The 27,343-nt window shown below is 36.0% G+C and overlaps 1 protein-coding gene across 1 annotated transcript in view; it reads left to right on the top strand.

The window, feature by feature from the left end:
• Window positions 1-26,995, top strand: part of TMTC2 (transmembrane O-mannosyltransferase targeting cadherins 2) — a gene marked incomplete at both ends in the record, with an annotated part of 250,608 nt that extends 223,613 nt beyond the window's left edge. The window contains 2 exons of the mRNA XM_084279586.1: window positions 6,556-6,619; window positions 26,816-26,995. Coding sequence (XP_084135712.1) covers window positions 6,556-6,619; window positions 26,816-26,995 — 244 coding nt within the window. The remainder of the gene's footprint in view (window positions 1-6,555; window positions 6,620-26,815) is intronic.
• Between the last annotated feature and the right edge of the window lie 348 nt (window positions 26,996-27,343).

Raw genomic sequence — 27,343 nt, 5'->3', positions numbered from 1 at the left:
ATTATTAGAAATCTAAATATTCCCATGCTAATGATGACTTTAAGACTCATAGTATGATATTATCAGAACTGATGATTTAAAATGTAGTCTTATATTTAATTCTGTTCTCCAATCTGAATAGAATAAAATTGTAGACATCTTTTTTTCTTTTAAAGCTGCCAGACCTGGATATTCAAGAACATTAAACTTCTGGCTGAACATTACCATTAAACTCACATTACTGTAATAGGTATCCTCTGTGCTTATTTCTAGGATAGCTATCTAATTATTGTCTATTGTCCGCTTAGCAGCTATGAGGATACTTGATTTCATTTAGATTATATATATACTTAGAAAAAGCATGAAAAAGGAAATAAAAAATATACTTCATTAGGCCAAACCAGTTTTTGAGATCATTTCTCTAATGAAGATCTCTCTCTTAGCCGTTTGTACTTTTAACATGTAGAATACAAGATGAAAAGGAAATGGTATTAAAGCAAAGGCAGAATCAGCTTCAGCCAAGTGACCTGTGTTTCAACATGACGTTTCCATACCACGATGCTGAAACAAGCCCCAAAAATGCCCTTTGAGAAATAACTCTCACTGCTTGTAGATTAGAAAGGAAACCAAGACAAACTGTTCACTGGTAAACAATAGTTTAACCTGCTGCAAGTGTACAATTATTTTCAGAACAATATCTCTCAAGAGAGAACTCAGAAATTTGAAATATTTATATTAATGTGACATTCACAGACAGAACCATAGCAAGTTAAGCATGAAAGCTGATTCTAGAGTGATACAGAGTGTGTCAGGCTCCTGATTTTGGTGAGTGTGTCATGGAAGATGATTTAATGATTTTATTTTTTTAGTGGGTATTTCAAAATGTGGTGGTGTAGATCAATACTTTTTTGAGAATAGGTTTAATAAATCTTTCACTGTCTCTGTGAGCACTGAATGAAGTATCCCAGGTCTACAAGGCACATGTCTACTCATGCACCAATGTAAATTTTGAGCTATGTTGCTGTGTTGTGCATCAGCAATGGTTACCCTACCTGATCTGCTTGGGAATGTACTTGTTTTGGGAGGTTTTGACCAGCACTGAGAAGAAAAAGGAAAAGAAAATGAAAATCTGCCAAACCAAAACTCTTGAAAGCAAAACAACAACAAAAATATTCTGGTGGTTTAATTTAGCTAGAATTCAACTGTGCTCTGTTGGGATACCCACTTGGTCTAATTTTTCATTTAAATACTCTGCTTTCTTTGTGGAAGATTGTAATGTCTTCCTGATATGCTCTGGGACTCTAAAGCTGTCTATAGAGGATTTAGCAAGAGTCAGGGTGGCAAAGTTAAATTCAGTACTGGCAAGAAGGTGCTTAAAGCTGTGTGTCATGATCTGACTGATTTTTAGTGAAAGGTAATGATTCTGTTGTTTGCCTTTGTTCACTGCTTTACTTAAGATTTTCTTCAATATATTGCTTACATAATAGCAGTTGGACAAGGGGAATGTATACATTAGGGAAGAGCAGCTACAAATCCATCATGAGTCTGCGGGACTTCGGAAGCAGCTGATTTTCAGGATATTTAGAATGATGGAGAGCTAAGGTGATTCCAAGAGGAAAGCAGATACCAAGAATCAAAGAAGAAAGGAAAGAAGGGAGTACTTAGACTGGCATGGTGACACAGCTAGAAACTGTGGATGTTAAAGACAATTACAAATGAAAGGCTGAAATTATTAAATATAACAGTTCCATGTAGGTGACCAACTGCTCTTTAGGTACCGTAGAGAGCTATAAAAACTGACTGGTAAGTGAGTAAGAAGTTTGAATGGACTGCACAGCTGTGAGGTAGAAAATACATTATATAAGTTCACAGGGCATGAAAGTGAATTGGCTGCTGTGAGAGAAAAGGGATAAATTTGATATTAACATGGATGAAGCAAGGTGTCCAAAGTAACTGGGAGATAATAACAGAAAATTAGGGTTTTGTCTATGTTCTTCTTTTTTATTTTTCCAGACCAAATATTCTACGCAGTGATGTACTGCTAGGTTAGGAATCATCTTTACCTCCTGTAACACTCCTGTTTTCAGCGTTTGTTCAAGGTGTGTCATGAGATTATGAAACATGTAGACATTTCTTCAGAATTGCAAGAAAATTATTTCAATTTGGGTTACAGCTGCTTTTGATGAAACATCAATCACAACATTCCATGTCTGATTTTTTTAATTATTATTCTAGTGTTAAAATACTGTCTTTTTAAAAAATCCCTTCACTCTCTGAGAAAAATATTTAAATTGAAATGTAACTGAAGTAAAAATTAACAAGTTTTGAAAATTTGGAACTGGAATGCTGTGGGTTGATTTTTTTTTCTTAAATTTGCAACAGGATTGTTAATTGTGTCCAACCACAGCAGCTGCATTTGTAGATAGCCTGTTCTCAGTATTAGCAGTCACAAGAAAGATTCTGTTGCTTCTGTCAGGTATTGCAACACTCTTTGCTTCCTCTCTTAGTGACTAAGTCAAGAAAAAAACCCTGTGTTAGTTCCGTTTGCATTACTGAAAGACCTCCCTATTTCTAATTACACACAGTTATTAATTTTTTGCCTATATGACTTCTGTAGGATCCTGATAGTGCAATGCCAAATGAATCAAGTCATCTGTAATAGGGGTGAGATGTGGAATGAATGTAATTAATTTCTTTGCAACAGTCTGGTAACTTTTAACTTGCATCGTACTTGCCTGTAAAATTTGTTTTCTCAACAAATTTGTTTTCCAGACAGCTTCATCCAGGGATCATGTAGCGGTTTGGGTTGGTTCTTATTAAAACAGTAACTGGTCATGTGTTTTACTTTTGTAGTATTTGCTGTGTTCTTGCTTGTAGGCTCAGTTTGAAGCCTTTCAGCAAAGATAGATACATTTTAATGGTATGTAGTGACGCATATATTTGTAGTACCATATGGTGGCTGTAGCTTCAGTAACTGAGTCATGCATTAACAGTGCTAAGTTTCACTTTGCAGTTGTATTCTGAGGTGAGGTGCCGTAAGATCTAGGGGATGATTACAATGAGAATGAGTAATAATAGTGTAGTGACACCATCATGCCATTTAGCAACAAGGAAACAAGCTTCATGTTGTCTCCAAATGAAAACAAGCACGGGAAGAAGAGGAATAATATTTTTTTTTTTTATGCTTCTGTAAGACAGCAGGCTGTCTCTGGGAAACACTCATATTAAATGACATTATAGCATGCTTATTGGCTATTTGAAAACAGAAGTCTAAATTAGAGCAATGCTACGTGACATGGTCTTTGTTTTTCAGTAGTTTTTTATGAGAATATTTTGGTTCTCCAAAGTACCATTCCTGAATACAGAGTGTAGGTGTTGGCACAGTATTCTAGGCACAAGCTCATCCTGTGTTACTGCCTAAGAAAATCTTACTCATTCTTTAAGTATTTTCCCTGTGTTTAAATACATACATGAATGAATTTAAGGCTGAGCTTATAGTCTATGTAAATTTTGTAGCTGTTGTAAAACAAAAATGTTGATGAAGGGTTATATGTAGGGAATCTGCTTGTGATTTTGTTGTGACACAAAACGGTCCATTAGGAATGCCAAGTATCAACATTCAGTATTTTAAAATATAGATCACTTTGAAGGAAACTTGTTTGTACCTGGACTGACACCCATGATTTCATGGTAAAAAATAGTTAACAGTCTGAATTCTTAGACCAAGTGATAGGCAGGTTAAAAATAACCCTTTCCCATTCACAAGTTTATGTATCTAAACCAGTCAGCATAGGTGCCATTTGTCTCCTAAAGTAATTTTTTTTTCCCAGTGATCAACATAAAAATTTAAAATACATGCAAGCTGAATGTAACCTAGTGTCAGGAGAACCTAAGAACCATGTGTTGTCAAGCACCTTTATGAATTGTCACTGGCAGTCAGTTGGAACAAAATGCAGGGAACTTGTAGGTCTGGAGGCTTGGGTTAAGAGATATGAGAGAATAAAAAGAGGAGACATTTTTGTCCCTTAGAATAAGATTGAGTACTAGGTGTTAATGGGGGAAATCGGATGTGTTTTCAAGGTCAGTCCTCATGAAAAGATTTAGGATAGAGGTTGAAGTATAGCTCGTAACTATGAAAAGGACTCTGTCTTCCAAACTTCTCTTTGCTTTCCTTTCCTTCCTTTCTGTTTTATTATTAACAATTTATCTAATGTTTTACTCTAATGTGAATTATGTTTCTTTTAGTAATGTCCTTCCATTCTTTGACATTGATCCAGAGCCCTTTACTGCTCAGTGGCATAGGGTTACTGCAATTTCCTACCTCTGTGCCTTTAATTTTTCTCAAGGGAAAGCCATTCCAGGGCTTAACGTAATGAATTTCTAGTTTAGATTTCTAGTGAAAATGGGAACCAGGATTCTGCTGTATCTTAACTATAAAGGACCTGTTGCTAAATGCCATAGAAATGAAGCTGGCATTTTCCTGACTAGATTACTGTGGTGTGTGCGTTCATTTCTACAAACCATTTTTTAACTGACAGCTATAAATTCAAACTGATTTCAACTTAGGAATTAATGATCCATGGTTCAAGATGTACGTGTAGGAGAAAATCGAGCCATGTATTTCCACTGGGCTAAAAGGGGACAGGATTTTACTTTGCTCCATGTTCATATGCCAGTGACACGTTTTGGAGGCAAAGTGTACAGTCTGTATCTGCCTCTTCTGTGAGGCACCTTGTTTGTCATACAGAAAAGTCGCCACATTCAGAAATGTTTTTTTTCCTGGCTGTTTTGTGCAAACAGGAAAAAACCCATCCCCCATTGCCCTCCCCCCCCAAAAAACCCACCCCCAACCCGCTGTTACATATTTCATTTTGTGTATCTTGTAGTCAGTCTTGAAATGTGAAGTCTGAGTTTATTTTTTTCCAGTCATTTCAGGTGCTACTAGTGCCTGCAGGAGTGATTCAGAAGCAGGTTAAACGAATATTCTTAGACATTCGATCGTTTCTAACCAATGAGTCAATGATACATGTGCAAAGTAATTTAAAACAGTTAACAGGTATAAACCAAGTTCTACTTGGCAATTTGTTAGTCAGGAAGTGGTTTCAACTTGCACATGAATTATGTGAAAAACTTCAAAGGGATTGCCCTTACTCCCTTTCTCCTCCCAAGACCAATAACTGTCAAAATGTGTTGATTGGGATTAATTGCCTTTCATGTATTTTGTGGCTAATGTTTAAAATTTGTGTGGATGCAAACATAAAATTAGAACAGAGTTTGATCACTGAATATCAAAGCATGTAAAAAGCTCATGTAAAGAACAAGGTAAAATCTCCAGATACAAGCGTTCAGTTGATTGATACTCTCTGAACAAGTAACTGTTCTCCAAAGAAGAAAAAGGGGAAAAAAAATCCCACTAAACTAAAACAACCGACTCCATTCAGCATTATCCTTGTTGTCTAATTTTTCCATTTTGTATCACAGAAATGCATCTATAATCACATAACAAACAAAAATACACTGAAGATCTCCTCCTGTCCTAGGAGGGGAGGAAAAATAGTCCTAGGAAAAAAAGCAATTACATTAGCAGAAGATATGTCGCGTACCTGATAGTCCTGCTTGGTTGTTCTTAGATATTTACTGTTTTTCTCACAACATGTAAGCAATCAGCTGATATTCATTGGGAGAGCAGCTAAAATGAATTATTGGAGGGAAATTAAGAAGGTAGAGACAAAAGCAAAAGAGGAATTTGAGGCAAGAGATAGAAAGGGCCTGTTGTGTTTGGATTTCTTTGGCAGCATACTGCATTTTCATTTGAAGGCATCAAACTGAAAACTCAGGAGAAGAAATAAAAATTAAACTACTAGGATAATGTAGATGTCATCTATATTAGTAAGGGGAAAAAAAGGAAGTGAGTTGATACTGCTTCAGGTGCCCAGAAACTGAATTATTCCCCTGGGATATGAAATCTAAGGTTAAATCCCCTCTCAGACTGTTGTGAGTAAATGTTGAAATCAGAACTTTTTTGTCTAAATGAATTCCTGGAGTTGTGGGAACCAATTTTTAAGAAATTACTGTATTCTCTGATTATTGGGTTGGGTTTTTTTTTTTAGAATGATAATGTTCTTGATGAGATAGAAAAAAAAAAGGAATTGCACTCTTGTATGATCTACAACTTCATAACTTAGTGTTAAAGTATGGCTAATTACAAAAAATGAGCCAGATTTTCCTCTGGTGAAGACTGGTACATCTCTGTGTTTTCCTCTGGTGAAGACTGGTACATCTCTGTGTTTATCTCAGATGAGTGTTTGGACTTCTGCATTTCTCTCCAGTGTGTACTAATATAATTTCTGAACAAAGATGAAAATAAGGTAGGCAAAAAGGATTTGTGATAATGGACATTCTGAACTAAAAAAAATTTAGATTGACATGTTTTGTGCATTTGTTAAGGTAATATCTTTAAACAGTGGGGAATAGTTGCAGTATTTTGTTTTTCTCTGCGCTTCTTTAGGTATGGTTTCTTTTTTTTAATGCAAGGAAAGTGATGTGTAACTCTATTGTTTTTTTCTGTCCTTGCAGACAAGCCAGTCTCAATGAAGAAGCTGAGAAGTATTATGAAATGGCAGCAGGATTAAGACCTAATGTAAGTCACCTCTTAATGATAGCTATTACTCAAGTTGATGAATGTTCTACAGTGATCAACACTTTGTGTCGAGAAGAAACTTCTTGCTGGACCATTTGATCTCTTGGCCTATATTATGTATGTTCTTTTAATGGTTAATTATAGGATAGTCATAGATAAAGTCATTCATTTGTCAAACCAATCACTACACTTTGAAGTTATCTCAGTGAAGTGTACTAGCAACAAGTATTATTTGGCTAACAAATTTATTTATCTACCTTTAAACATGTTAAGTTCTATTTTCACTAGTAAAAGATAATGAAAGGCTATTCTGTGATCTACTGTTTAAAGCATTTTAATGAATACATTTATGCCTTTTCTTCTGTCACGAACTGGCAATGTTGTTCAACAAATTATTTTACCTCAGAGGTATTTACCTAAAGTAACTAAATGAAATATTTTCTTTTTACCCTTTTTTAAAATCAGTGTTAAATTTCTTTTCAATTCCCTTCATTTTTTGGTGGGGAAAAATAGTGAATGTAAATGGGAAAGATTTTATTTTAAATACCTAATACTTTGCAATAAATCAAACCTAGAACACGTTCCTGTCACAGAACTCTATAATGCCAAATTTGAGGATACAAATCAACAATTTCAGTCAAAAAAAAAAAGTTTAAAAACTGGAGACTTTTCAGACCCCAGAATCAAAAAGCAAAAACGGCTAAGGCTCAAACTAAAAAAAAATATAATTCAAAAACCCTCAAATAATTTATTCATGTGAAATTATACACTTTCACACCAAGTTTTATAAAACCTCTCTAAAAATCTATGTGTTTCAGTAATTCATTTTGGTGGAATAAGAATTTAGATTTTGTGATTCCTTATGCTTTCACATGCAAGACTTTTCAGGTTTTTTTCTGAGTGCATACCTTAATGTTGAAAGAATTCCTTCAGTTGCCTCCAAGTTGGTAGCTCCTCTTCACTTTTCTGTGGTTCATTGTACTCTCAAAAAGTTCCTCAGAAACACAATTTATTTGTATATAACCATATATAAAGATAATTATATGTTTGTGGTATTTTTGAGAGCTTTTAAAGTAACTGAGGGCTTCCAGCTTATGACAGTGGTACAAAAAATAGTATTACCAACAAGCTTTACATGTTTAAAACCAAAGTATCCTTTTTTTGCAGCATAAGATCTTCAAAACAGTTTATTATAGCAACTTTCTTCAAACTTTTATTAGTTTAAGTTAAAATCTAATAGGTACTGCTGTTCAGCTTGCTTTAAGAGGTAATTTCACTTTTATGTTCAAGATGATAAAGTTTAACTTTCTAGCTAAACATGGTATGCATATGGTTCATGACTTTTTAAAAGTATTTTAATGATGCAGAGTGGGGAAGTTGTATCCATTTTCACTGCCAGCATCAACTGTCTCATGACTGTACAAGGGCAATCTCTCAAGAATGAAAATGAAAACAGAACTGGTCATATCTTTTTTTTTTCTTATTAATTCTCAAATTTACCATAATTAGTGAAATCTGATGGACTTCATAGCTACATCTGTACTGCTAAATTAAATGTGTCCAGGACTATTCTCTAACATTGATCCAACCTGCTGCTCAAGAGTGTGCCCACAGTTTAATTTTTTTATATTTGATATAGCCTATGTATCCACTCACTGTCTTAAGAATAAGAAGGATCAGTAAAATTATATGACTCAGGATGCTAAAGAAATATCCTTAAACAAAACATAGTGCTGAAAGATGTTATTTTTTGTTGTTTATTTTTTATCCATCACTACTGATGTAGAGTTCATTTTATTCTTTTCTATCCATCACTACTGATCTAGAAATATTTATTTGTAGAGAATTCAAGATATTAGATGTGTGAATGTGATATAATTTACAGATGCATGTGTAGATATGTTTCCATATATATCTGTCTTTGTGTGTACGTGTTTAACATTAATTGCTAAGAGGTCTGTTCCCAAATTCTCTTTAAATGAAATACTGTGGCGGTGCTGAAGTCTGAGTCTCCGAAGTGCATCAGTCTTGTATCTAGAACAATTAAGCACCAAAAGCATTAAAACTTTCCCCCTTCTTGTGCTTCAGATGGTACCTGTTGACATTAGTGACTTGGATCAGGATCCTAGTAAACTGGCTTTCTGGGTTTTTTTGTCAACATGATTTTTTTTTTTTTCCTCCTGTGGTTCCCAAGTAGAAGATCCATTTCTCTGATGCAAATTCCTTTCTTTCTTATTCACTGTACCAAGACAACTAAATTATCAGTTACTCTTCAGAATTAGACCAATGCTTAGTTTATGAGGTACCTTCAGCTAGTGCAGCCTAAAACCAAATTCAGATTTCTATTCTCTTCCACCCCTTTGTTTGCAAATATTACATATTGAGTAAGAGCTCTAATATCACTACTATAAATTTCCATCCTTACCAGCAGTAGGAGATGCTAATAATACTAAAAACTCAATCTTTTACTGATTGCTGGCAAATTTGTATGCTCATTGAGATTTCATAACACGATTTTGTTCTCTGCATTCTCACTTTGTTTACCTTTGCATCCTTTTCTTTGTTTTCTCAACTGTCCTTGTTGCTTTTGGAATGAAGCAATACTTAATATACAGGCCTTCCTTATTTGCTCCTCATCATATAAGTCCTGTGGATCCAGAAGCTGCTTTGCTGAGCTCTTCTCCACCCAAGTCCAGCTTAAATGGCCATCTGAGTTATGACTCTAAGAGCTCCTTAGTTGGCTATTTCAGTGTTTTGTTTCCAGAGGGCAGTTTCGACTCTTGCATTTGTCTCCTAAGCCTTATGTTATTTCAGTTTCTCTAGATTCAAGCATAGCAGTAAGCAGCTAATATACCTTCATGTCTGAGTGAGTCACTTTCTCATTCAACTAATCCATTTTTATAAAAAAATTGTGACTAAGGAGGCTAAAAACATTCCAGGAAAACCAGCATTCAGTTACAGGGAAAATGTAACTTCTCTGAAACATGCAATACGTTGTTTTTAAGAAAGCAAGCGCACAGGGATTTTTATTTTCCTAGTATTGATGTCGATTCGTTCATCACTGAAGTAATTCTGAGAGAACTGAAAATACCATGAAAGTGAGAAGCTTTATTAAAATGAATACAGTATTTGCAAAAAAATCCCCACACCTCAAAAAACAAACCAGTAAAGGAACAACTAAATGCAGCGTAGGCGTGTTAAAATGTATATCCACATCTTGAACATCATATTTGCTTTCAGATACACCTTCATTCTGCAGAGTGTAAAAGAATTAAAACACTTCAGTACAATAGCAGCACCAGCTGAAATGCAGCTTGGGTATGTAGACAAATCTGGCTAGTATTAAGATTCCAGATTTAGACCTAACTGTTCTCTTAATTATGTGCATGATTTGCCTTATTTGCACTAGGTGTGTATTTATCCCCTATGAAAGTAATTTGCAGTCTAATTTCCAAAGAACAGTGTTTGTAGAATACAGAGCTGTTGTAGAGATGGGAATCATTTGTCTTAAAACTTCGCTGAAGAAGCAGGCATTCTCGAGATTACATCTATTTATTTCCAAATAGACCTCAGAGAGTTGACTGTCCCTCGGGGAGCCAAGGTATCAGTGTGCAGAAGGAATCTACTTTTATTCACTCTGAATCATTTTTTACCATAGCTTTCTTTTCCTCCCTCAACTGTATAGGTAACCTATAGAGATTAGCCTCCCTAACCCCTGTATCTTTTTCTACTTTCCAAAAATTGCATTCCTACGTTGTGTGTTTACTGTGATCAAAACAAAATCATTTTAGGGCCTCATCAGCGCGAAGCACATATGTGTTTATTCAAGGAATGTTGACTTGGATGTATGCTAATCACATTAGTCTAATTTTAAGAAATTCAGTTGCGTGAAGGAATGAAAGCCTAAGTTTCTTGGACAGCAAGACATTTATGCAATAATTATTCTGAGTGGGAGTACTGCTGAGGAAAGTCTGTACTTAGAAATGGTTTCTAGGTGCCCTACATCTTGTAATGTTCACAAACCAGGAAATTGTTTTAACAAGTTGTTAGGCACTCTAAAATGTGAACTTTAAGCTGACTTTGTTGTGGAAAAATCAGTCATCCAGCAACTCTCTTTAAATTGGCGTTCTTTGCAAGAATGTGAGATCTTGACTTAAGCTTCAGCTTTTATTCAACTTTTAAGACATGATTTGTGTAATAGAACTGCATTTCTTATTTTTTAATTCTGAACTTGAAGCAGCTGATTTTTAAAATTCTGCTCTAGAACCCCCACATATGGCCAATGGCTCTTCAGAAGAAAGGGCGCTTTGATGTATGACCTCAAGAGTATTAAGTGAAAGAGAGCTCACCAGAGCCTTAAGACTTTGAGATACCACCTTGAGCTGATTGGCTTAGAAACATTCCTCAAGGAGGTGCCATGACCTGCAAGTCACTACCATCCCAACCACATATTAGTGCTGCTTGCAATCTGGAGCTCATGACAGCTTTAAGCCCCATGTCATCGGCACATTGTCAGACACAGCTGTTTCCACTCTACCACTTCAAAAGGGCTTGATTAAATGTCTTACTGTAACAACATACATAAAGGCAAACACATAGAATGAGGGGGAAAGGCGAAATGTACCTATAAGCAAAATAAATACAATTTCCACTAGATGGTGTTTAATCATAATGTGGGGGACTAAACCATTTCTTGACTTGAAGGGTTTATATAATCAGTTAACACAATATCATATTAAAAAGGAGTTTCTACAAGTGCTTCTTTTATTTTTTCTTTTATTTTTTTCCCCTCAGTGCTGGAATACAGATTTCATGTCAAAGGCTCCAGGCTTGCAATAAGCTCTACTTCGAACTGTCTCACAGTTGAAAGAAGAACTGTGGTGATTTCCAGATAATTGACTGTATTTTTATAACCATATTACAGATAACATGGTTTCAGTGCCTTCTTTTGGAAAGCGTTCATAATATATGGGTTTTATTCATGGCAAGGTCTCTAAAAATTAATATACTTCTGATAGTACATACAGCTTTAAAAAATAAAATAGATGTTGGGTTTTGTTTTAAAACATATCTACTTTTTCCCTAGGTGTTTCCATGACAAATTTCCCTATTTGACTTTCTTCTGAACATCCAGTAGTTCTCCCATTTGGCTTGACCACGCTAGTAGTAATTGTGAGTGAGGCAGCTTTAGTGCATTTTCCATGCTCTGTTAAGGGTACTTTCTGTTATTGCCAATGAGAATTTTGATAAAACTTTTATGAGTTCCTGCTAGGCTAGTTCTACTGATGATGACAGTAGTGGATGGGTTAACAGTGATTCTTCCAACTGTCCACAGCTGATCCTCAATTGACAAAAAACTGGCACTGTTCCATGTTTCTCTGGATCCAGTGTCCTCCTCACACTTCTCCAAGGATACTCACCAGTGATAAATCTATTGCTCCTACAGTTCTTTTGTGCAGGCCTACCTAGTCTCTCCTGTTCAAACCCAACTGGGGTGTTTTGCCATCATACTCCTGGTTTCTGGAGCATAATACAGACAAAGCTGCCATGGTCCTCTAGAGATTATTACACCATGCATTATTGCCCATAAAGCATGATACTTTCAGTTGAGAGTCCTTGTTTTTAAATGTTCTTCTATTGTTTATTGAAAATAATGGCCACACAGCAATCTTTTATGTACTAGTGGCACGATGTAACCTGAGAGATAGTAAACATCCAGAAGGGTCATCTCTTCAGTTGTCTTACATTACTTGTGTCTGCCTTTACAGAAAACACTAAAGTGGGTGGCAGGTAGAGCTTCTGCTGGTTGCCTGCCTGCCCTCAGAGCTGCTCCCAGCTTCCTCTGCCCTGTGTCAGGGCTGCACAGCTTCCCACTACCAGCACCAGCTGCTGCTAAGCCTTACATTGTTTAAAGCTTCCTCTCAAGTGTGCCAAACTTTCTGCCTCAATGATATGAATGACACTGGATTCCTTCCAGCCCAGCAGCACTCTTGGCCTCCTGAAAATGCCTCCTTTCTTTTCTCCTGGTGAAGGTGTGAGGAATAAGAAAACTTCCCAGGATCCGGTTATTCCTCTCTTCCTGCTCCGTTGCTTCCTAAAGACCGAACCAATTGTTACAGGGCATGCTGGACTTCTAGGGACTGTAAAGGATACTGTGGCTTCCTAATGGGAAGACAGGCATGACTGATGTGAACTGAATTCCCAGACGGCATACTTTCAGTAGTTTGACTTCAGACAGATACAGGAGTGGGAGGCTTAGGCATGGATTGGCTCCACTGGGAGAAGAGATAGCGGAAAACCCTTAGAGTAAAGACGACACCACTTTCTGATCTCAAAAAGAAGAGAGAACACTTTCTTGGTTACTGTAAATTGGGTAGATTTTCCTGTTGACAGGCAATAAAAGGCTGATTCTGAGATTCAGTATCTGAATAGCTGTGACATTTTTCAGCCTGTCTAGGAGAAGGTTGTACAGAAGGAAGAAATTCAAGAGAATTAGTATTAACTGAACGCAGGTTGCCCTTTATTTCAGGTAGAAAGGCTCCTCAGTGCTTGCACAGAAATAGCAACACTTCTCTATGTAAAGAGTTTATTCATGCATGAACTCTCTCTGCCCCTCCTGAGCTGGATAACTTTATATCTAATTTGGGCTCTCCGCTCAATTTTCTGTTGTTGTTGTTGTTCTTGTTGCTTCATCCCTTCCAGGTCCTTCTACTCACTTCATCCTTCTTGTCTGGGGCTCAATGCAAGGCAGATATTTTATCTCTGTTCAGCTATTTGGGGAAAACAGTACCTATTCTTTAGAACATCAATTTTTTTTCTATATTTCAATTACACTTGTTCATAGTCCTCCAAACTATTTTAAAGATACTTTTAGGGTTTTTTGTCATGCACAATTATCAGCTTGAAGACAGGCTTGTGTACAGGCTGTTGTTCTGAATCTTAGAGTATTCCTACTTCAGCAGATATTAGTGCCTGCCACCTTAAAAAAACCCAACAGCCAAAACAAACAAAAAACCCTGGACAGCATTTCCCATCTCTGGTGATCTCCATCAGGGGACAAAGAAAGAACACAGGTTATTGGAATGGGGATATTTACCTGTAATACTGAAGCACAATATCAGAATGGGTTGTATAATTTAAAAAACAATCTACTCAGCTGTGGAAAACACTGTATTTCCTTTGGGAAATATATGAAGAATATATGTAGTCTTACCCCAGAAAACTCTGCATGTGATTTCTCATGCATTGTAGCAGCTCTGTGAAAGCAAAGACTGAAGGTGCTTCTGGTGATTATGGTTCTGATATTGTGATCCATCTTTGTGTAAGATGCATAGGAGAAAGCTGGAAATGATGTCATTGCAGTTGTCATCTTCAGTTTTGTGACAGTTAGATTATGGGGAGTTCATTTATACTCCTCTTCTGATTATACAAGCAGTTAAATATGTAAATATATGAGATCGATTGGCCCAGTGTAATTTGTGAGCTTTGGGATTGAATTAAAATGCCTTTGAGTTGCTGTTTATTTCCCATGTAGAATAATTTGTTGTACATTGATACCCTAATCAATACATAAGTACTTTGTGCAGGCTCTAAATGACTGAAATGAAAACACATTTGAGTTTCTTCTGCTTACACAAATAGTGCATTGCAGTAGAAGCACTGACTTGTTTAGAGTTGCTCCTGTTTCTTGTACATGCAAGAGGTAAAAAGTAGGCCCTGTAGTTCATGATTTCCTCAAGTGAAATGATACCAGCAGCTATGAACTCATTTTCATGTAAAGTCAGTAAGCTGCATACCCAGAAACACTCAGCAAAGTAAGTCAGAAATTAATTATCATGGTAATTTGGAGTACTTTTCATTTTTAGCTATGAAAATGTTTACCATTTTTCCATAAATATTAATCCTCCTACAGTCTAATTATTGCCGTAATGTATTTTCTGATTTGTTCATCTTCCTGAGCTCTAAAATGTATAGCTATGCTTTTTTTTACTGAGGGGAACAATTTTTGGAGATAAGCAACCATATACTAACTTTTCTAATTCAATTTAACCCTTAGATCTTCATTAAAGCATTAATTAGTCTTGACAAGAACTGTTGAAACAGTCATTTTGTGCCTAACATAGAATTTGAGAGAAAACAGCTCTCTGGTAATACATGCCCTGTTCGCTAGGGGCATAGATCATATAAGGTTTTCAGTATGTCTGTTGGCAATCTCTTTACGCTGCTTAGAGCTGCTGGAAAAGTCTTTTCTTCAGAAAAGAAATTAAATAAATGTTTTATGGACCCATTTTCCATTGTAGGCTGGTGTGTTCAAAATGTTTATGTGACTAAATCGGTAAAAAGTAAAAGACCATGTTTTCACAAAAATTATGTATGTTTATTATTAATTTAGGTCTGTTTCCTAAGAAGTTGAATCACCCAAGTATTATGGTATAGGTTCTGTTTATGGTAGGACTTGATGATCTTAAAGGTCTTTTCAAACCTAAATTATTCTATGACTCTCATGTTTTCTTTCCAGGCACCTGCCTAGATACTGAATATTCTTCATCTAATCCCATAGGACAGTTGTCATTCTCAATGGGTAGATCATAAATTCTCTGAAGAAGATAAATTCTCACACCAAATGATACTATTTTTTTAAAGGTCTTGATCCAGAAATTTTGTAGAACCATTCCTTAGTTAACTTGAATGGAAACTTTACTTGGTATCCTCACATTTCTTTTTCTGGTTTTGCTTTTTTTTAATTTTTTTTTTGGGGGGGTGGTGGTGGTTTTTTTATTGTTGTTGTTTTTTTGCTTGGTTTTTGTTTTGTTTCTTTTTAGTATGTATTTTCATTATGCAAAGCCATAGTCTTTATCTGGTATATAGATAGGTTGAGCTCTTGGTCAAAATTATGTGAAGAAATAAAGGATGTGAGTTCAGCTAGACTTGTCTCTTGGGAATGCAGATTTGTCTCATCATCTAGCATTTTAGTAGTTTTCATCCACATCTTAGTAGACAGATAACATTTTTTTTCCATGTGATTACTTTCTAGTACAAAAATAGCTGTGCAACAGTTGTTCTTGTGCTCAACCATGGTGTTCACTTGCAGAATAATTAAAAAAATAGGTTTGCAAATGTAATTAAGAGGAAGTCACTAGCCTAGATTTGTATTACTGCGTTGTTAAAGGAATAATTTTTTGAGACGATGGGAGGCAGTAGTTTGTAAAGATGCAGTCTTTTTGCTGAATTTGTGGGGGTGAAGACAATGTATCATGGAAAGACCCATGCACATGATTGTGATTCACAGTTTGATAGTACTATGGCGGGGGGTACTATGCTGCCTGCATCAGTTCCTGGAGAGAGCAAGATTGCCTTTGCTCTTTAAACGTAGCCCTCAGTGTCAATCAAAAATAAAGTGCCATGAAATATAGAATTCACAGCGGTAGATTAGCATTTCAGAAATTAAACCATCTGTTTGAACTCAATTAAAAGAGAATCCGGCAAGTTTTTTCCTAATAGAGTATTCTAGTGCTGATTCTGGAAACAATGCAATGAATTTATTATGCAATTAGAACTGATAAGGAAGAGTTTTTAATGTTCATTAAATAAACCCAGCAACAGTACATTCTCACTAGGAAGTCTTGCAATAAATAACTTCCTAATTTTCTTCCTAATCTGCAGTATCTGAAGTATTTCACATTCTAGGAATTATTTTTGTTCTGGGTTAGCATATCCCATTAGATTTTTTTCCCCCACAGTTTCTGGAGAACTTAACATTTCTATTTTCACAAGATATTTTTGATGGAACTGTTTTTCTCCCTCACCTTACCACAGCTTGGGGTGTATCTAGGTGATTGTATAGAGGAGAAATGCCCTACAATAAAGCTGGTTTTGGCCTGAGATCTGCCTGAGAAGAACTGTATGTTTGCAGACTGCTAGGAAAGGAATGGGTGGCAGGTGTCTGGGTGAAGTAATTTTCTTGGAATTTGTCTTCAAGAGCAACTTAAGTACCAGTGTGAATGTATTTTTCCCTGGGAAAGTTATAGTCTAGAGATCATGTGTCTGCTAATGAGAAGATGCAATGAGGAGGGGGTGGATAGCTTTTCATTTCCCCTAGAGAACAGTCCCTTTTTGTGGTGGCATTCTGAACCACTGTATACTGATCAGCTCTACACATTCCATTTATGTGATTCTGTTTACCACAGTTAGTTTTGCTGGAGAGCAAATTCACGTTCCAGTGTACCTGCCCTTTTGAAACATGTCTTACATATCATGAACAGCTCTGTTGTGAAGCGGAGGCAGTTTTACTAATTCTTTGGGTGCTCCAGTAAAGATTGTCTTCCTGTAGCAGTAAGTAACTTTAATCTGACATTATGGTTTGTAACAGTGCCAGTTGCCTCAGCATCTGGCTGCCTCGAACTCACTGAAAACAATTACAGCGTGAAAGAAAATAGAAATCTTTTCCAATATAACAACAGTAAAACCAAAATTCCACACTAAAACCCTAAATTAAATTCCTTATGAAGTTTTGCTGTATGTCTTTCAGATTCCATGGGGTAAATGATTGATGTATTTATAGTGTAGTTAATTGGTAGAATGTTACTGTACCTCAGTAGTTCTACTTCATTTCTTCACATTCTAACCACTTAAATGCAGTTAAATTTATCAGTCTTATTTTTTATCATTTTTGAAAGATCAGTGCGTGATCCTTCATTAATTCTGCTTGAAAAATTCTTTTCTGATTGCTACATTCATGGGGGTTTTTGCTGCTTAGTTCACAAATTGGATGTTTTACCCATAATAAAGGAAGAAAATAGTTTCTTAACAGAGATTATGGAAATTGCACAGGAGGCAAACCTTTTGATTTGGAGGAAAAAATAAGCTTTAACAAAAAGACTGCTGCTAGGTAGAACCCAAAGTTAATTTCTGTAGGATCCTGTGGTCTTCATATAGAATGGGTGATATGTGTAGTGAAAATTAACCTGAGCCATTGACTGCAGAACTGCATAGCCAGTCTAGTGGCCCTGGATTGTAGTTTGTCCCAGACATGGAAGGCTTTTTCTGACTCAGTTTGTTCCAAGCATCTGGTTCCACTGCGTAATTTTTGACATCAGATTTCAGAGGCAGGAACTGGACTTGGTGGAGTTGATTCCTTGGTTCTAATATTCCTGCAAATATTAGTTGTCCTCTTGTGCCTTCAGAAATAAGTATTTTTCAAAGTAAAATATTCCTATATCTGTTTCTTAAAATCTTAAAGAACACAGGAAGTTTCTATTCAATAAACAGCACTATCAATTCAGTGTAGGATGAGTAGATCTACCACTGAACATATATTGCTGTTACTGACATGAATTATTCAGAAAGCACGGTAAACATACATGTCACTGATCAGTGGTGGTAAACAAAGCTGCCATAGCAGAAAATGGTTTTCCTTTTTTTATGAGTCGCGACCTCGTAAAAGCCCAGCGAGCAATTGGTGCCCAGTGCTCTTACTATTAGCGATCAAAAGACCAAATTTTAGAAGCTACAGCCTTAAAAGCTTTAAGCTACAAGAATCAAAATTAAATCCTTGTGCTTACCCTGGAAGTTAATAATTTTAATATGTACTGTAGATTTAATTGCTAAATACTATATAAGGAGCACCTGCAGGTTGCTGACTGCCAAAAAGTAAGGCATGAATTCCTATGAATTACACGGAGCACTATAATACGGCATTTTGCAACGGGCCAATAGTATGTGCCTCTATTCTCAGCTGCTCTCGTAATCCTGTGGGTAAAACTGAAGTCAGTACAGTGTTGCCATAACTTTTATTCTCAATGAAACAGGCATGGAAGTGATAGCAGCCAGATGAAAAAGGACAAAGGGGAAGAGAAGAAATATCAATGTTCAAATACTTTAAAGATTTCCATGCAGAAAGTTCAGAAAAGAAAATGTTAATGAACAAGGTTTTTTTCATTCTTTTTCAGTTGTGTCTACTGTCTAATGAAAATGCAGTGCCTTGAACAATGCATCATCTCAAGAGTTTTGTTACTCTTAGATTTATTTGCAGAATTGCCGTAGTGACATTTCAACATGCTGAAATTGTGGTTTTGGACCGATTTGAAAATGCCCTCAAAGAGTATTGATATACCATGTTGTTATGGAAATCGCATCACTTCATGTGATAGACATGAATTGTACTTATTTACCAATGAAATTATTACCAATAGAGGAATACCAATGGATTCTTTTGCCTAGTAAAAGTGAGCCAAAAGAAAGCGTGTCTGTGGAGGAATGGAATAATGGTTAAAATTAATCCTAGAACATCCTACAATGCCTAATAATAACTTCTGTAATGTTTAATATCATACTTCTTCCGTGAGCTGACTTAACAGTAATTGTCCATGATGCAAGTCATGAACAAATTAACAAGGTTCTCCTACTCTGTGCTCAAAGTATATCAAGTTGAATAATGGTTTACACAGTGTGCCTGAAAGCTATACCTTACAACATCAGATACCTAAATAGTTTTAGAAAATAGACAGCAATATCAGCATTGATCTAGTTCTCAAGACCTTAATTCAGCTGACTACACTTGGCAGCCAGAAGTGCAAAGCCTCGTTTGACAACATTGATCTGAACCACTTGTGTCAAGATACTGGGAATATTGTGATTTTGATATTTTCTTAATTAGAATTCAGCTATTTTTTTCTAAGGTCAGAAATTAAAATTTCTTCCTTCCGAAACATCAGCATTGGCTATTCTACTCAAAAATGTAAGTTCTAATGTACTGCTTCATATGCCTGTGACTAGAATCTTGAAAATCTATACAACCTTCTCTGGGTATTGATGTATTTGATCACTGATGGAAGAAGCATTCCTTCTCAGCAGTTATTTTTAATTTCCAATGACATTTTATTTAATTAAAAAATATTTTTTTTTTAAATTCTAGTTGTATATACTGCGTGTTTAATTGTTATCATAATCTCAGATGATCTGTAGATTAATTTTCTGTGAATTTTAGATAGTTTTGATTGTGTTAACACGGACAGCTATTCTAATCAACCCTGCATGTGTGATGCTGTGTGAAGTAGAGTATATATATTTTTCTTTGCATTTCTTTTAAATGACAAGTGGGGTTTCTCCTAATGCAGTAACACGACATTTATTTTTCTGGTTTTCAAAGTTTAGAAAGTGAGTGCATGCAAAAATACATTTGCTAACAGATTCATTTTCATTAAAAAAAAAATAAAGAAGTCCTTTTTCTTAAGACAAAATTCTAAAAGACTGTGAGGAATTTCTGTTCATCAGTATGGACATAGAGATGATATCTCTGTTCACTAAGTTTCTCACTTGCTGAGAGTACAGGCTTCCTAATTAGCACACAGCATACTTGTGTTAGATGAGGTAAAAAAGTTGTTAAATGTTTTATACCATAATTGTAGCTATGTATTGAAATGATCAAATTGCAAACATCAGAGCACAGTTGGATTTCTATAAACAGAAATGAAGTCATTTGAAGATTTTTTTTCACAAAACCCAAAAATGCTAGGAAAATTGGACAAGACTGTCATATCCTATACTGGTAACAACATTTGAGCTGGAAAGCTAAGAAGTTTAATTAGAAACACTTTGAGGCCTGGAAAATGTTTATTTTTTTAATATAACCATAATATTAAATACTCATAATGTATGTTCCTGTTTAGTTTTTATTATGGTAATACAAATATGTTATCTAAAAATGTCCATCATGGTTTCTATATAAACTGAGAGTGATTACTAGAGGGGAGGTTTTTTAAAGCATAAATCAAAGAAATTGATGCATGGCCACTGGGGAAGAAAAAAAGTAGATACACAGAAATTACAAATGTAAGTACATTTTTGTGGGACTTTTTCAGCTGTTGTTACGATCTGCAGCCTTTACCAGTTGTAACACATGCTTTTGTTAACTTGCTGATATATACAGTATTCTCTGAATTTATATAAGCCAATGGTAGATAGCTTTTCAGCAGCAAGATGTTACATATATCTGTATCTCCTTTTGGTTTTGGGTAATTATGTTTTCAAAGCTCTGAGCAGTCTCTGAAGGTTAAGATGAAAAAGATGTTGAGGAAAAAAATCTCCACTGGCTGGAGAACATTGATGATAAAATGTCCCCTATTGATGTGATAATTTGAGAAACAAAGTAGACTGCTTGATTCTTCCTTCCCATGCCAAGTCTAGAACTCTTCCTGTACTCACAGCTGCAGGTTTCCTTAATGATGCCGATGTCTAAATCTGCAAGTAAACTGGATAATTTCACGATATGCTTGTTGGTGAAAACTGCCACCCATAAACATGAGAGAAAAAAGATTTAAAAATCCCCTTCCTTCACTTACTAATTTCTGGCTTTAAATGTAACTATCCTGTAATTTGAAGTTTCAGACAGGATAGTCTTCAGTGTCTGAAAGTACACAGGAGTGGATGCATACAAAGAGTTTCCATGTAAATTCTCTTTTCACCAAGCAGGTTTAAGTGTCATCTGCTTTAAAGGTCTAGATTTAAGTGTCCAAATGTAAAATAATATATAATTTAAAAAAAAACAAAAACAAAAAAACAAACCCCAAAACCCAAAAAAATACCACCCCAGCATGATCTGACATTTCAGTAATTTCATCAAGAATAGTAAATTTGTTCGTTTGGTGAACAAACCGTGAATAGAGCACTAAATGAAATCTCTTTCCATTTAAAGACATAATAGTATACTAAGTAAGTAAGGCTATTCTTTTATCAGTGTTGATGGCACAGTACTCTTAAAGACGACGACTGAATCCAATGATCCACGCCATTCTAGAGCCAAGGCTTGTTAGTTAGATTTGCATAGCTATGTGCAGTCTTAAGGTAATTAGATCGGGATGCCGGCTTCCTTTGCAGCAGACACGTTTAGGTCCATTTCTGACTAATACAACCGTAGAAACTATGCTCTTTGCAGTGTTTATTCAAATTAGTACTTGCAGGGAGAATGTTCTTTTCTTCATTTCCCCTCTTCACTATTTAAGCTGAAAGCTGTTGTCAACACAAAGGCGTACTCACAGAAATTGTTCATGAGCAGACTTGCAATTTATGTAATGTACTTAACTGTCATAGAGGAAAAGTTGCAGAGCATTCTTCCATTTTAAGAGTTTGCAAAGATGCTGATTTGTTTGTTTTCCAGCAGAACTGAGTGCTTGGCTGATGGCACAGAAAATCCCTCTCAGCTCTGAATTTTATGCTTTTTTATTCTCTCTGATCCATAATATTTTGCCATGCATCCTGTCATCTTGTTCCAAAATGCTTTTTGCACCAAGTTATCTGTTCCTATGCAATTTGCTCTTGTCACCTTAGCCAAATTTCTGGAACTAAGTGTCTTAGTTATGACTTGCACTGTTCAGAAGAAATACAAGACGTAGCATGTGCAAACTGCAGCTCTTAAGAAGTCTTACAGCATGGAGAACCAGGTAGAAACATGAGTCCCTCGAAGGAACAACTGGCACTTGGCTTATCTGGCAGCACTAGGTTGCTTCTATAAACTGGTCTACTTCCTTGTGTCACTGATGAATTTACAACATTGTCAATGCATTGCACTGGGGTGTGAGATCCAGTTGGCAGCAACCATCTCACCACATGTCCCTCCCCTGCCTGTCCTGCCTTCTCCACCCACCCACATCCCCACACTTTAAAGTAGTATGTTTATATCGTAGGGCAACTTCTAGGCCATGGTTTTATTAAAAAATTGTGAGGTCTGTCAAAAGCAAGTGGCATTCCTGAAATGATTCTTTTTTCCTCAGTGATCTTTAGCAATAGAAGAGAAGCTGTTGATATTTTGCTTCAGAAAATACTATGCAGTAACACCAGGAATACAAGTTCAAAAGAATATTCTCTCCATCATTGTAGCAGGATAAAAAAAGGCATGAAAACACATTATCCCATCGTCAATGATAAAATGAAGCAGCCCACCGTAATTTGCTCTCATGCTTAGTGAGATAGACTACAACTAATACTCCACCGCTTCAGTACATTGTACCACCTGTGTGTCTTCAGTTATTGAAGAGAAGTATCAGAATTCTTCTTCCATATTTAACTAGAAGTGCTAGGATGACATATTCACATGTGAATGACGTTTTGTATCCTACTTTAAGCATGGACTTTGCTCAACAGGAATCTTTAAAAGAATAAATGTCCTTAATTGCAGTGTTTTAAAGCAAAACACTTAGCCTCTGTGTTTCTGATGGGTTGGCCATGCTGATTACAGTATTCATTAAACATTCCTGGGGTTGTTTTGAAACATCCACAAGATCTTGCACTGCAGTAATTCATTAAAAGCAAGATGAATATTGGAGACATCTTTTCAGTGACCTTTTGAAATGACTAAGTGAGAAGTAGCATGCACTTGTGATTCTACTGGAGTAAAAATTAGCACAATTTTCCTTTTAACTACCCCAGAAGCAACAGAATGTATTTTCATCTCAGAATCTGCTTCCCTGGCCTCTGTGGTGTTGAGCAAAGAAAGTGATCTGTAAGCAGAGCTTTGGGGATAACGATTTCAGATTTTATGTACTTGGTTTTGGCCTGTTGTTTGTTCATACTTGCCCTCCACACAAGAGATGTTTTTGAGCTAGGTTAAGTATTTATGTATTTGTATCTGTCTCCATAAATTTTGAGGCATACATAGGAGTAAACTTACCGTCTTTTATTTGGGACTGTTCTGATGCAGCATTTGCTGTATGTGGAGCCAGAGTGTCATTAAGATTCATGCTGTTTGTGGGTCCAGTGTTGTATTTGGTTAGATTACTATAATCCAGAAAAACTACTCAGAATTATTTTATTTGGAGATTCCACAGTTCTCTAATTTTAGAGATGACTTTAATGTATGTTAAAATTTTTGCATGACCCAAGATTCTCTTTGTTTTTGTAATATAGAGAAAGTTTGAAAGAATTGTCATCAATGTAAATCAGAAACACCCTTGGCAACTAAATGCATGCCTTTTACTATTTTGTTATTCACTAACTACTCTGTTATTCCTCTTGCCTCCTCCCCACAAGCACCCCCACCCAAAAAAAAATAATAAAGCCACTAAAGAAACAAGCACACTGTGATAAAAATGCTAATAAAGGGAATAATTCCCAATAGACCATAAGAGACAGCATTTATAACCCTGATAGAAATGCCAGTCAGCTTTTTTTGATGTAAAGCATCTGTCTCCAAAAGGAAATGAAGGCAGGCCTGTTTCTCCTTTCAAGTCTCTGAAGTAGTAGGTGGTGTCATTTGTTACACAGTGCTACAAGCCCCATGTTATTGCACTGGTAGCTGCAGACTGCCTTTGTTAACGTACTGAAAAGTTTCATCAGCTGTCTTTAATAAAAGACAATGTATGTGAAGATAAACTGTAGCAAATGTCTCTTGCTCTCATCTTTAGACCATAATTTATAGCTGTTAGAAAGAGATGGTACTGACGTATATAATATTTCAGTCACCCAAAATTCCTGCAACTCTTATAATGAACCATCGATACCGGGGGTGGTTGATAGCTTATAAAGTTAGGGACCAGTCTTTCCAAAGTCCTGTGCACTTCCTCATTTGGAACATGATGGAGTTGGGATGAACTTTCAGCACTACCTGAAATGAGTTATCAGTTCACATAACTAAATGTATCGTTTTCCATGGATACAATTTGTTTAGAGCGTTAGTGACCTAAAATGTGTTAGGTCTCCAGGAAATGGGGAATGATGTCAAGATGTTGAAAAGTTTAAAGTTCAGTTAAAAGGCATGCATTTTGTCATTTTTCTAGATGTTTTTGTTGCTTGCTCTAGTGAAATTATAGATCAAACTTAAGACATGATGGCAGAGGAGATTTCATAGCTAGGCGTATGGTCATATATATATACATATAAAAATGACGTTCTTTAGACTTCTTGATTAGTACCATACACATACCATATTTCCAGGGGTGTGTGAAGGAAATGGAGAGAGATTCTGGAAGCCATATGGAACATCTGTGTTACTTCCCACACAATAAGTTTGTGGATGCTGTAGAATTAGCCCTGAGCACATTGTAATGTGTGTCTTATTTAATATGAGTTCTAGGTTTTGTAAGCTTTGTCTAGAAGCAAACATGCACACATAGTTACATTTCAAGTGAGAAGACAGTTCAGTGTCAATAACTGTGCTCTTTAAAAAAAAAAGGTGTTTGATACATAAACTCATTAGACAAATAAGGAGCACAGTTTGTGGGAATGGACCATCCTGTTCACGGTTTGAGGAAGTTCTCTCAGACAATCTTAAGTCAAAAAATAAATTAATAAGTAAAATATGCGGATATTTAGACAGCCATCCATATACAGTGGAGCTGTTTTCCCATCATTCTTATTTGCATCACTTCAGTTAGCACCCAGAACATCTGTAATTAAGGAGTGTATTATTCCATTATAAAACAGTATTCGCAACTGACTTTGTAAAGGAGCTATGATAACACAGCTGCTATGTGTTGTTCATTGATTTCAGGGGCTTGGTTTTCCTTCTCGGTACAAAAATGACTGAAGAGGAAGTTTTGGATTGTTTAACTGGGAAAACTTTATAAAGTACAGCTGGGTTGTGGGTTTTTGTTGTTTTGATTTTGTAGTAGAACAAAGACTTAGGTCTGGTGGACATAATCTGTCAAGGTAAAGCAAGAAAAAAATAATCTAAAAATAGCATCTTCAGTTTCCACTGCATTTGCATTATGATATTTACAACAGGGAGGGCTGAATTCATTTTGGTTTGCTTCCTTTGAAGACATGTAAGCCAGTTTTGAAAATTTAATATGTCTCAATTCTTCAAGAGTTTTTGTGAGGTATGTTTTAATGGGTGAAAAGAAGCAGGTAGAAAACTGGAAAAACATATTTCTAGGATATAAACCTAGAGAATTTTCGGCACAGTATTTCCACCACAAAATTCAGGGGTTTTTGGAGCCTGATTCAGGAGGAGTAATGAGTTTAACTTGATAGAGGAGAGGTTTGGAACATTGGTATGTTGTCCTTATCCTAGTAACTTCCTATTACCACATCTACCTACCTTATTTTCCTTAAGTGACTGTCACTGAAGGATTTCTAAAGCACACCAACACCCACACACAGTTGTCTGAAGCTGAATTTCCACGTGGCTTCAGATTTTCAGTGTTGCATGTTGATTCAGAACAGTGGTGAGTGGGGGTCTTCAAACACTTGTCTTCTGAGGCAAAACTGTTTGACAAGTGAATGTTTCTGAAGCTCATTGGAAATGACTGTGCCCTGATGGGGACAATCACAGTGAACTTTGTCTAGTACTTTTTCCCCTTTATCTTTGAAATGCAAGGTACTAATTTGGCATGCCTTTACATGTGCTCTCACGTGTAATACTTTAGGTGCTTACAAAAAGGTAGGCTAGGCTGGTCACTTCACCTTCATGAATCTGCTTTGCTGCTCTTGTAATATTCATCAATTCCTAACTGGGCTTTTCAAATTATTTCGAGCAAACTAGTATTTCATAATGGAATGATCTAAAGACAAGAGAATACAAACAAGAAACATTTTGTCCTAGCTAAAGATGGAAAATTTGTTAGTAACGTCAGAAGATTTAATGGATTTGTTATGAAATTTACACGTCCTTTTTATTAAAATAGCATGTGTTTCCACCATTCTTACTTTTATTCAATCGTTCGTTGACAATGAATTGCCACAGCCTGAATCTAAATGAATATCCTAGAACCCCTGAACATCCCTTGAATCTGAGAACAGATTGTTATTTTCCTACTAGTTATAATTAAGACAAAGAGAAAAAGGGGATGACTTCCAATGTGCTAACTAGTCCCAGTGGTTACAATATCTTCATTGGCAATGGGTTGAATTAAAATTGAATTCCTGTCTTCAGTCCACTCTTGGATTACTTTAATTTTCTCTTTGAAACTCTGCTAGGCTGACATCGCCACATGTAAAGCTTGATGAGTTCTGTGTTTTCTCATTAAGGAGAGAAGTCTATGTCTGTAGACACCAGCAATTCAAAGCACAAAGCATATAGCAGCTGCTCAGAAACTTTTTCTTGTTATCTCTATTTGCTTATATTGCTACATTGCTCCCATGAAAAGTGTGCAAGCATAAGGGAATAATTTAAGTGGAAGAAGATTGCCTGAAAAGAAAAATTGAAAAATATTCCTAATATTTCTCCTTCCTTATTTTTTCTTTTTTTTTTTTTTTCTGTACCAGTATCCAGCTGCCCTCATGAATCTTGGAGCCATTCTCCATCTGAATGGTAAACTGAAAGACGCTGAAGAAAACTACCTCCTTGCTCTTCAACTTAAACCTGATGATGTCATTACTCAGTCCAATCTTCGCAAATTGTGGAATATCATGGAGAAACAAGGTCTGAAGACATCCAAAACATGATGATGATGAAAACTCTCAACTTTTTTTTTTTTTTCTCAAATTGATTACATCCACAAACTAGAACTTCCACACAGTTGTCCAATCAGCGAAATCATTGGACTTGACTGCAAGGATCAGAGGTCTTAATTGCTGCTAGGAGAAGCTATTCAGCTTTTTTGGCATAAGTTTTTTCTGCTAGAAGAATAGAAAAAGGGAGACTTTGAGATATTTGTGAAGGACTTGTTACCCCACAAAAATATATAGGATCATAGCACTTGAGAGAAGGCTTTTTGGCATATTTGATAAATAACTGAAAAACCCATATTGCTCACTTTTGGGTGGGTACTTGAAAAGTATACTGTCATAGAA

Source organism: Gallinula chloropus, assembly GCF_964237585.1.
Source record: "Gallinula chloropus genome assembly, chromosome: 1".
In the NCBI taxonomy this organism is placed as follows: domain Eukaryota; kingdom Metazoa; phylum Chordata; class Aves; order Gruiformes; family Rallidae; genus Gallinula; species Gallinula chloropus.
Note: the sequence above shows the minus strand (reverse complement) of the source record. Positions and strands in the feature narration are given on the sequence as shown.